Source organism: Podarcis muralis, chromosome 3 (genome assembly GCF_964188315.1).
Source record: "Podarcis muralis chromosome 3, rPodMur119.hap1.1, whole genome shotgun sequence".
Taxonomy (NCBI): domain Eukaryota; kingdom Metazoa; phylum Chordata; class Lepidosauria; order Squamata; family Lacertidae; genus Podarcis; species Podarcis muralis.
In genome coordinates, this window is record NC_135657.1 from 105289116 (window position 1) to 105301786 (window position 12671).

The following is a 12671-nucleotide window of genomic DNA, read 5'->3' on the forward strand; positions in this document are numbered from 1 at the left end:
CCAAGGCTTGGGGAGTTGCTTATGTCTCATGCAATGGGCTTTGAAGACCCAGACAGAGAGTGGGCATATGGAATGCTCAGACTGACATGTGACTAAAAGAGGTTATTTTGAAGGAAGGAGTATGATCCCATGTAAGTAGCAGACATTTGTTCAGCATCAGCTGAACATTCACTGGCTTGTTCGACAGATTTGAGAGCTCTCTTGGCTACAATGGGAGTCTATGGCAACATAAGGCATTAGAATATAGTAATACTAATGACTGACTCAAAGACCTTGCTTCTTATGTAGCAGCATGGACATTTTTTTGTAATGCAGATCATGGTTTTACAGTCCAATTTGTTGCACTATTACTAATGCAAAATCCCATGCTCAAGTTATATTAGCTAGAAGATTCCATAGACAAGCCAGTGTCAGGGATCTATGTCATTATAGCACCACATTTATCCTAGTGGAACCATGAAACTGGTGCAACTACACGGACCAAGAGCCAAAAGTTGGATTATTAGGGTTGTGGCCCTCAGATCTCCATCTCACTCTTAGTGATGGCAAAATGTTATGCCAGCAAAGAGGTGGAGTAAATTGCTTCCAATGAACTAAATGTATAGTCCCAAAAGACTCCCCACCACCTCCTCGACCATAATGAAGGAATGGATACCAACCAACTTGCATCACAAACAGTGGGGCTTCATAATTCTGTTTTCATATCTAGAGAATATAAGAGTGCACAACTGGGAATTATGGTATAACAGTCCTCTGTACAAACATAATAGAAAAGGCATGTTGTTACTGTCTATCTTCTTAGAACCCTCATAAATATTCCATCTCAAGACATCAAAGAAAACTCACTGTCAGGAACCTCAACTCCACTGCCAGAGTTCTATTTTCCTCATCACAATTCACACCTACCCCAAAAACCCCAACCAAACCTGGATATTAATCTACCAGCTGCTACAGTGTCATCAGATATAAACATATTGCAGCGGCGTTAATTACAACTGTCATCACTGCTAAAACCTCACATCTTGCTGGTATCAGAAATGGGGTCCCCCCAGCCAACAAATATTTAAGGGGAAGACTGAGAAATTAGGACTGCAATTCTGAATCGACCTAATAGCAAGTAGGTCCTATGGGGCTCACTGGGACTTCCAAATAAATGTGCTGGGGATCAGGCTGCAAGATAAATATTTTAGAATGCAAGATCAATGAGAATATGGATAAAGATCTAACATGTCTCCATGCAAATACTCCCAAGAGCTGGTGAATAGGAAGCTGAGGCAGCTCCCTTCAAAGTGAATCTCATGAAGGATGGATGGAAGTTTCCATCAAAAAAAGTCAGGTGACAGAATAAAGCCGACTTGTAGGCTTTTTAGATTAGAAACTCATTACTATGGCAACGTTCTCAGCTGAGGAACTGTATAAGAAAATATAATTTACTTGACAGTTCCATAATGTAATTCGAGACTACAAGGGAATTAAAATGTAAGAATGCAGACTCATTTGAGTGGCGAACAATTGAGGTGGCAAACGAATATAGTGAAGGACCCTGTCACCATACGCCACCTCATTTTCAGCTGGCTTAATAATTGCAAAGCATCACAGAGAGATCATACAATGTTCAGTACAAATATTAAAATTTCAAGCTAGTGTTCTCATGAACATTAAGGTAGAAACTATCTGCAGGAACACAGAACACATTGCAAATTATCTTAATGTGCTCTTTACACAAACAAAAAAGGAACCCAACTTAAAACCCTATCAGTTACGCTGTCAGCAGCTATTAAGTGGCTGTAGCTATCATTCCTTCTTTGTTGATGATGGTGAAGGAAGAACATAACTATCCTGTTTTTCCTGCTCTCTGCTTAATGTCAAGATCTATTTATATGTAATGTGAGACGTGGGTAAAGTCCTTAGCCATACAAGGCATCCTTGGGAAACCTTGTGCCCTGCAACACCCATCCAACCCAGCCAGCACAATGGAAATTTTAGATACAACGGCGTGTAAGAGATAGAGTGGTTTATAAAAGAACACATTTTGACTTGCATGTGTAACTTGCATTTGACTTGAATGCATCTGAGTTGCATGCATCGGGGAAAATATGTTTTTCAGGAAGGGGTCACTTGTCCTCATAGAATCATAGAGTTGGAAGGGACCACAAGGTCCCTAGTCTTTTACCCAATGTGGGGATCAAACCCACAACCCTGAGATTAAAAGTCTCATGCTCTAACAACTGAATTAGGCATGTGCTTAAGCTTCTCTCCTTATGGTCCAGAGGAACCCAAGATGCTGAGTTACAAATCACTTCATCCAATATGGTGAAGACCAGGCTTAGATTTTTTTTTTTAACACCGTATATTGTACAAAAGACTGACAGTTTTTCACAGCTCAGTTATTTTCTGTGTATAAAACTTTTCTATTTTCATAACAGTCTTGACAAATGCCTGCCTTGTGGATGAAAGAGAGACAATGCTAACTTTATATTCTGTTTTCATTGTGAATTTTAGATAATCCCTTTTGTTTCATGTTCAGCCCTTGTTGTCTGCGTACTTCTCAAATTTTCAGTTTAACAATACCTCAGGCTTCAGCTGACACATCGGCTTCAGCACCTGTCAACCACATGCAGGGGCTGAAAGGAGGAAAACAGGAAAGAAAGCCTTGATGTACTAAGAAGTTTCTCTATATTAGCACTGGTTCAGGGGACCATATGAACTTCGTCAAGTACAGCAGAAATGTAGGCTTCCGACAAAGAGAGAGAGAGAGAGAGAGAGAGAGAGAGAGAGAGAGAGCAGATAATATCTCACTCACTTAATGAATTCTAAAACCATGCTAAATGCAATAGGCCAGTGAACATATCCATAATAGTAGTGAACATATTCATAATGTTGTCTTCTCCACTAAAGTTATTGCCTCAGTTACATGGCAGATTTCCACATAGTCCTTGGAGGTTGCTCGCAAATATCAGATGAATTTGTTTTGCCAGCTGGTATTGCTTCTTCATTGAATGGATTCAGACGTGTGGCCAACTAGGCAATTTATCATTTAAAGATTCATAAACTACTGTTCTTTCCAAAGCTATCTCTCAGTTTACCAAGTAAAAAAGTAAAATCTCACAAAAACTTAGGGCAATATAAATGCAGTTACAGCAAATATAAAAGAAGTTTTTTTAAATCAGAGCTTTCTAATTTCCCCTTCTGGTTTATCTTCTGGACAGGTGTGCACACCCCTGTAGGTGCAAACACTGGATGCAACAGACCAAAAGAATGAAGTTGCTACTTAAAGAGGATGTCATCTAATGGGCAGGAGGGGAGAAGACCTGAGGGTCAATCAATGGTATTTTGCTACCTTAGGCAAATAGTGCCCCCAACAAGCCAACTTAAGAAAACCAAGGTCAGCCAACATATTTTGGCACCTAAGATAATAATAAAAAAGAGCCTCTCCCACATCCTGGCAGTAAAATTACAATAATAGTACATTTAAATAACTATTTGATGCCTTTTCATGACTCCCCCAAATCAGCTGCCTTATTCAGCCTAGTGGCAAGGTTGCCATTGACCTGATCCCTGGTCCTTTAGCATGTTTTGTACACATGTCAAGGTATGTATGCACCTGTATCCATTACCCATTTTTCCTCACTATTAGTGGAACATGGGAAGCTGTCTTTATGCTGAGTCAAACCAGTATCTTGCCAATATTTTCTATGCTGTTGTCCACAGGCAACAAATCTCTCCCTGCCCTACCCGGAGGTGCTGGGAATTGAACATGGAATCTTTTGTATGCAAAGTTTAAGCTTTTGCATGCAAAGTTTAAGCTAAGCTATGACCTTTCTATGTAGTGGACAGCAGGGAAGCTAAAGGGAGTACCCTCTCCAGTTGTGGGTGCTGCACTTTTAAAAAGGATGTTGATGTACACAAATTGTTACAAAGATGGTCAGGGATATGTAAAACAAATGCTATGAGAAAGGTTGAAGGGACAGGTCATATTTAACCTGGAGAAGACTGAGTATAATAGCACTCTTGGGGGCTGTCACATGGAAGAGGGCAAAACCCTGCTGTTCTAAAGGGTGGGAATAGATCTAATGAGAGAGTAGATTTCAGTTGAACATTAGAAGAATCTTCTTAACTGTAGGGTTAACCAAGTGTGGGGGTGTGATGGGTTCTCCTCCACTGGAGAGGCTGAACCACCAACTGTCAGGGATGCTCTAACTTGAAATATTGAAATACTTTATTGTCACTTGTACAACTTGTATACAGTGAGATTACATGAGCACCCCCCACGCAGCTCTCTTAGTCTTAATTCCCCTTGTTTACTGACACACACACACCAAACCCGAAAGTCAGTTGCCCTGTTGTTATCTTTTAATTCAGCAGCCTAACAGCCCACGGATAGAAGCTGTTCTTTACCCTGCTGGTGCAACTAAACATGCTTCTATATCTTCTGCCTGAGGGCAGGGGATCAAGAAAGTGTCGGCCAGGGTGTGAGAATTTTCCTCAATCTGCTGAGGCAACGTTATTTCCGCTATTTCATCCAGCAGATTCACGGGACAGCCCATAATATCTTGTGCTGTATTCACCACCCTCTGTAGGCACTTCCTATCAGATGATGTCAAACCAGCATACCACACCGTGATGCAGTATGAAAGTACACTTTCTATTGTTGACCGGTAGAAGGAGATCATCAAATGTTGATTGACATCATCTTCCACAATACTTTGGGGAGATGGAGTCTCTGTTGGGCTTTCTTAACCGCCTGGGTTGTATTTATTTTCCAAGTAAGGTCTTCACTGAGATAAACTCCTAGGAATTTAAAGGAAGAGACTCTCTCCACACAGCCCTCCCCGATGTACAGCGGGGCTAGTTCTCCTCTCTTCCTCCGAAAGTCCAACACCATCTCCTTTGTCTTGCTGATATTAAGGTGCAAGTTGTTCCCTAGGCACCATGTAGATATTTTTTGGACCTCCCCTCTATACGCTGATTCGTCTCCACCTGTTATTAAACCCATTATGGTGGTGTCATCTGCAAACTTAATAATAATTGCAGTAGATAACGCTGGATTTTCTGAATCAAGCAGGGGACTGAGCTAGGCCACATTCAGACCATGCATGTAAAGCACTACCATATCACTTTAAGCATTCGTGGCTTCCCATGAAGAATTCTGGGAGCTGTAGTTTGTTAAGAATTCTGGGAGTTGTTAGGAAGCCTCTAGTGCCCCTCACAGAGCTACAATTCTCAGAGTGCCTGCGCTGTGAAGAGGCATTGATTGTTAAACCACTCTGGTAATTGAAGAAGTCAGTCTAGAAAAGCTTGGATATCCACTGCAACATGGTGATGATAGCGAATGGTGTGGGCTTTTCTGTTTGGTGTTTTTGCAGAAACCAAGTCTGCTCATTAACACTGAGAAAGTGCTGGGTCACATGGATGCTTACAAGAGAAATATACTGAAAATGTGTGCATCATTGTAGGTTACCAAATGCAGAATCTGTGCAACAGGTGAACATTGTGTCACTATCCAAGAATAACCTGCTTGTCAAAAACATTCATCAGAAACTGATGATGGGCTGCTGTTAGCATCCACATAAAAAATAACATTACAGCTAGTGCCCTCAACATAAAAACTATATACAGAAAAAGTATGTTGATTAGAATAATTACATATAATCCTCTTATCTGGAATCATGTGTGAACAAACAGTGCAATCCAATATATGTTTGCTCAGATGTAAGCCCTATTGAACTAGTAGGATTTACTCCCTCTCAAGTATACAGAATTGTAGCCTTAGACAGTGTAGTAAGAGAAATGGTTTTATATAAAACACTGGCTTTGAGTCTGAAGAAAACAATTGTCATTAATAATGAAATCCAGTGGTCGGAGTTGATTCTCTGACTATGTGCAGTTCTTTTATCTTTGTTTTAAATAAAATTTTATATTTAAAGAAAGAAAGAATCTTAAAAATACATATTATGTTAGTGTCCATCACGATAGCTTTTGGTAGTTAATAAAAACAACAACAATGGGATAATGTAGTGACTTACACAAAAACAGGGATAGTACCAAACAAAACTAGCTAGAAATCACAAGAGCAGGTAGGGATGCTTGGCACATGAATAGAAACGAACATGCTTGAGTAGGATTTTTAAATAAAGAGTTAATGAACCCAAAATTTCAGCAGCATATATGTTTAGGTCTGGATTTTTTAGCAGGGCAGTGTGTTGAATGTCATGGCCTTTCAAATGCTCTTATTTATTTTACATGCAATATTCTTCCATTAATTCCTACAATGTCACTTATAGCAAATATTGACTGTTTTCAAGATTTGTGGAAGGCTGTCAATGCATCATTCCCGAAGACAAACAACAAATGATAAATATTGCAAAGTACTTACAATGGATCTGATGAGGTTCTCTTTGGCCAATTTCAGGGAGGACTTATAGCAATTTGCCAAGTCTTCCTTATGGCTATCACTAATATGTCCTCTTGCTATAGGGCCCACAGTATGAATGACATCTGCAAGAATAATTAAAAAATCAAGTTAATGTTATCAGATCTTCAATAGGATCATACAAAATGTTAAAAGATGATCTTCTAAATCTATAGGGCTAAGGCAGAAGACACTGATACAGCATAGAAAACAAATAAATGATAGCTATAAAGGCAACATTTAACTCAGGACATTGAAGTTAAAACAGAACTCAGGAACAATGCAAGAATGAGGCTGTCCTTTTTATGTCCCCAAATTAGCAGACAGTACTTACTGAAACATTTAAGCTATGACATAATAATCAACTTTCTCTTTCATTATTTTGCTCATTTATCTGGACCTTCCTTGTACTGACTGGCTTTTACATGTGCAAATCCTGATATTCTTCTCTGCTTTCCTAACTTTCCTGTGCCCAGTTCATACGTTATTGTGGTGGCATGGCTGACACCTATAAAATGCTTTCCCCCTCCGCTGCCAGAACATAGCTCCACATTACCTTGGTAAAGTTCAGACTGTTAGACACGTGTGATTTGCCCTAATCACATTGGTGCTTCCCTATCTCCCATCAGAACATGCATGCCAGAGGTGAAATTGGTAATTAAGATTTCACACAATGCAGTTTATCATGTGCTATCAGCAAACCAATGTGGAACCAGTCCAAGAGGAATGTTTTGTGCCTGCCATGGTGCCAGAGGAATATTTCTATTGGGTCTGACTCTGGTGACATAGAACATACCTACAAAAGCAATTGTGCTTTCCAGCCACAGCCTCTCTCATCTTCAATTCCATTATCATTAACTATATTTTCAGTGGGTACTTCCTCTCCCTCTCTTATTCTACAAGTGTGTACCAGCAGTCATAATTATGGATGATTTTTCACTATTCTCAACCTTAAAAAAATACCCAACAACTTTCAATTTTTACAACATGGCTACCACCGAAACTTACCGCCTAGCATTATATAGTATTCCCAGGCTCTCCCAAGCCTGCCAGACTGAAACCACGTTTAAATTCTTCAATTTTCTTTGTAGATCAACAAATGTTAAGATTCAATTGACTGCCAATGGGCAACTCCCACTAGGGAATTCATATCGTCAGTAAATTCTGTGTGCTTGGCACAAACCAGATTTACACAGCTCAACTTTCTAACTGCTGTAAAAATCACACTGAGAAGCACAAAAAACGAGAAATATCAACCTTTCCTTTTTAATCATAGTTATTTCCTCTAGTTACAGGAACAAAACTGCATTATTTGGTTTCATTATTACATCTACAATACTTAACAGCAAAGCCTGTTAAAATTGTTCCCAAAAACTGAAATCTGAAGTTGACACTTAACACTTGGCAGGTGACAAGAAGGATGACAACTAGTGATCAAAACAGGGACATTGGCTTTACCCTTCAGCTAGGCTAAGCATTATATTCCATGTGTATTTTATGCAGCACAATAATAAACTCAGAACAGTTGCCCGTGGAATAAACATGGAAATGCACAGGGAGAAATATCTGTTTCCACATTTCATTCTGGAAACCCTTTCATTACAGCTGTTTACAGTATTTGACCATAACAGCTTGCTCAGTGAACGGTGTAAAACCAAATTTCTATGCATGTGAAATGTTTTTTTCTTTTATGATTACAGCCCCCCCCCCAATGCCTAACACAGAGAAGCTTCATTTTATTAATTCTGCTTGAATATACCATACAAGTAGGCTACAGCAGTAGGGTCTTCTTATCAGCATTAAGTACTCAGCACCACACTGTGCTGCAACAGACAAGCTTGACATTTTATTGGTGCAGTAGACCAGCAAAAGTAATACATCATTCATAATTAACAGTGTCCAAACACTCCATTAATATGCACACATTACATGGTGGCTTCAGAGCTGCAAACAAGGCTACTAATTACTAAACATTTGCACTGATGTAACAGACTGCAGCAACGGGAAGTGTGCTCATTCAGGTTGCTGCGTTTGTCCTTGAATCGGTACAACTGTTTTATTGTTTTTCCAATCAGAATCAGGCCAGCAGCCGTTGACAGTGAGTGCGCCATCAATATGGGCCATGCATTGGAGAGCGATTCCTCTAGTAATACAGCTGTTTCTAACATACATCAAGTTTCATATTCTAAGCTAAGCTAAAAAAAACATTTTATTTATTTTTTAATTTCTGATATGCCAAACACCAGAAAGAAATTTGGAGAGTGCAGGCATGTGGTCATCACATAACCTTAATTTCCACTGTAATAATGAGTTTTGCAATTAGAGACAAGTGTTGAGCTGTAATGGGATAGAAAATATGCCCTTATAGACTGCCCAAAATCCAAACAGCAAGAATATCTTAAGAGCCTATAGTTTGCAGTGCGAGGGAGACTAGTGTAACCTTCAGAAAACCGAGGCCATTCATCCGCATATCAAAAAAACAGAAGGAAATTAGCAAGTTGGGACAGAGCTGAGATACATACACTGAACAATAGGCTAGGGCCACATTTGTTGCGTGTCTAGGTCCCCGAAGCCACCCCCTAAATAATTCACAATTCACACATATTTTTTGTTTAAGGTTTTTGGCATAATTTTGGCCACAACTTTATTAAAATACATAAATGTGAGTGGTTGCTTAGGCATTGGTTCAGACTATCTGTCCCCCACCCCTGGACAGAACTGACTTCCGGATTCCAGCAAAAGCCAGTAAGGGAAAACAATATGGGGAGAGCATGGAGCTAGGCACCAGACCCTCACACACACACACCCGCATGCTCCCGGGGGCTTGCGCGGCCCTAAGCCACATTCAGGGGTACGGACGAAAGCATGGCGAGCCCCTGGATTCCTTTAATGGAATTCCCTTGCAGCAGCAGCATTGGAGGGGCAGGTACTGCCAACCCTTACCCCTCCACAAACCATTTTTTTAACCAATGCCTAACCACAACATTACAAGTTGTGACAATTTGCCATGCAATAGGCAAAAACCAAATGGCACCAGCCAATCACCCAAATGGAGAAAATTCCTACCAGGCCCCTGCGCCAAAAGCAGGCGACCCCATGACAGGCATAGCAAGGTCAACCAAAAGCCCTAAATTAGGGAGGGTGGGAGGGTGATCCGATGCATGCAGCAAAAGAGCCCAGTCAGTGCTGCGTGACTTAATTTTATAACCTTTGGTCTAACCCCCTAAATGGCAACACCAAAATTTGCCCTGCAACCCAACCGCCCAATCACTACGGATGGTCATCCAAACTAACCTGCCCAGCAACAGAGGGGTGACCTGTCAGACCCCACCACAACACATGCTCTCTATGAATGAGAACACGCTTTTCAGAAACAGCAGTCACCTAGGATGTACTGCAAGGCAAACACGGACTAGAAAGATGTGGGGCTGTCCTTCCCCAGGCTCCCATTGAATTATAAAGGAAAAGGCTGCATCAAACATCTCTTTTAAAGCCAATTTTTAAAACCCTGAAAAGTTTAAGTACTTTCTACAGAACACTGACACAAAGTCAGAGAATTGTAAAATGCCCACAAAGAGTTACGCAATTAGCAAGGGAAGAGAAAATGTTCTAACGTACATGTGAAACAAGCAAATTGTCGCTAAAGGTTAATAAATATAGCATTGAAAGTGGAGAGGAAGGGAGAAAGAGAGCAAGTGAAAGAAGGAGAAAGGAAAACAGTTCAGGCAGCTGCATTAGTTTTACTTTCATCTAAGGCATCCAATAATGCTCTTGGCAAGTGACTAAAACACAGGTGAAAATTAGGCAATGAGAACAAATTAGGTAAAATTGCAAACACCAGTGAAGAAAGAAAAAAGAACTGTGAATAGAAAATAACAAAATGCTAGATAATAGTGTCTGTATGAAAAGTGTTTTAAGAATACATTCTTTTAAAAATGGGGTAAGAGTAATATATGTGGCATAAAAGCGTTTCTCAGGGTGGTGCATGAATATGTTCATTAGAAACCATATTGGAGAGGTGAAAATATATCTTAATAATGCACAGTGTTGGCTCTGCAAGACAGTCCTTTTTTCTCAAAGTGTACCTTGCTCCCAAGTGCCCATCCAGGCAGAATTAAGGAAAACATGTCATTAATTGTATTTGTATTATTGTATTATTAATTGTATTGTATTGTATTATTAATTGTATTAATTGTATTTTGTATTAGAAATAATATTAAGTAAATACATTTTTAATTTAATCCTTCTGCCAAAGAGCACAAGACAGCATACACGGACCACACCGTAGACAACACTTGAGTGTGACTGATCCAAGGCCACCACCTAAGTTTTGACTTTGAAGTAGAGATTTGAACCCAAGACTGCCAGATCTAAATCCAACACTACTTCACCGCAATGGTTATTTGTGGCCACCATTGGAAAATCTAGCAGTGGGATATTATGGTCCAGAGAAATTTGATCTTTATAGCAAGGAACAAAGAAGGCAGTTGTGTATGTTTCACCATTTGCTGTGGAAAGTTGTTGCCAGAGAAACAGATAAAGCAAGAACTACTGACTCCCCTAAGTAAAGGAGTTTGTAAATTACAAAGACCTCATTGCCAGGCTAAATAGGAAAGGCAGCTACAACATAATTATTCATACACAAAAGGAACACCACAGACACACACAAGGAAACACTACAGTTCCCTCTCCCCTTTAAAGTCACGGTGCAACATAAAGCAGTAAAAGTGCAGTGATCTTGATTTGGAGAGAAGAGCATAATTAATGGGAAGAACAATCCCAGCACACAGCAGCGGGCTCAGACGTTCATCAAGCATGGCACGTATTTGTTGTTTGTATTCATGTCCCCTGCTGTCTGCATGCTGCCATTTGTGATAACCTGTGAGGATCACAATGCCAGCAAGGAATGTAAACAAGCGTTGAAACACTCTCTATACTAATGAGGGAGAAGGCATCCTCAAAGCTAGGAAAAATGTATTGCCTAGCAAGCCCTATGAAATGAATAGTGAGCTGATTCTCTGCAGTATGGGTTGTTGCGGACCCACTCACAGTGGGATTAAAAAATTAGCCACAACTTTATTGATTCCAGTTGTAGGTTGGATCTGGCTTAGGCACTGAATGTAAATCCCTCACAGCCCCTTGGTGTAGGGCTGTCACACGACACGGTCAAGCCCAGAGTTAATGGGTCCTCTGCAAGCCACATCTTTACATAGATGACCCTCCCAAGCCATTGAAGGAAGCTCTATGGCCCATTTGCCACACCTCTTCACCTTCTGCATGATGTTAGATTAGAAGGATTCCACACAATGCCTTATCCCCCAATGTTGCAACTATTGCTATGGGGAAGGGGAAACCTCCAGACAAGGCCAATCTGTTTGGAGGAAAAATGCTTTCTGGCTCTGAAAATGGCAACCATGATTGAACCACAGCAAAGACAATGAACACAGTGCCCTAGAAGGAAAGGTTAGCATATACTGTACATTCCAGATTGGCCAGGATTTAAATAAATATACCCACCCAATTACCCAGTAAGCAGCCATTATGTTGCCCAAGCAGCACCATCCACATAAAACAAAGGAATCAGCAGAATTGGAGAAACTACAAAATTGACAGGAGTATGGAGGGGAGGCACTAATGGGAAGGTTCGAAAACAGCCTGGTGAGGACTAAACACCTTCAACCATCATAGAAAGCTAGCTGATTCTTGGAAAGAGGGAATGGGAATAGAATAGAATAGAATAGAATAGATTCTTTATTGTCATTACACAAGTGCAACATTGCACAAGTGCAACGAAATTGGATGCCATCCCTTAAAAACAACAAAAGCAAAACAACAACAACAACCAAACAAACCACATTCCAGCCACACCCACACCAACACCCATCAAACTCCCAGGTCACACTATCGAGTTACAGCATTCAAAAAGGCCACAGCTCTTGGATAGAAACTGTTTTTCAGTCTATTTGTCCTTGACTTGATGTTTCTATATCTCCTGCCAGAAGGCAGTAGTGCAAACAGACTGTGTCCCGGGTGAGATGAATCCTGCAGGATGTTGTTTGCTTTCCTAAGACAACGGGAACCGTACAGTTCTTCCAAAGATGGGAGAGGATGACCAATAATCCTTTGGGCTGTGGTTATGACCTTCTGGAGCACCTTCCTCTCCCTAGCTGTACAACTGGAGAACCAAGCACAAATACAGTATGTAAGAATGCTCTCTATGGAGCCTCGGTAGAAGGACACCAGCAGTCTCTCACTCAGA

At 40.5% G+C, this 12671-nt stretch overlaps 1 protein-coding gene across 5 annotated transcripts in view; it reads right to left on the bottom strand.

Annotated features, from left to right (window-relative positions):
* Positions 1-12671, bottom strand: part of MACROD2 (mono-ADP ribosylhydrolase 2) — a 997146-nt gene that overhangs the window by 474775 nt on the left and 509700 nt on the right. For all 5 annotated transcript variants that reach the window (XM_077926445.1, XM_077926442.1, XM_077926444.1 and 2 more), the window contains one exon: positions 6377-6498. In XM_077926445.1, coding sequence (XP_077782571.1) covers positions 6377-6498 — 122 coding nt within the window. The remainder of the gene's footprint in view (positions 1-6376; positions 6499-12671) is intronic.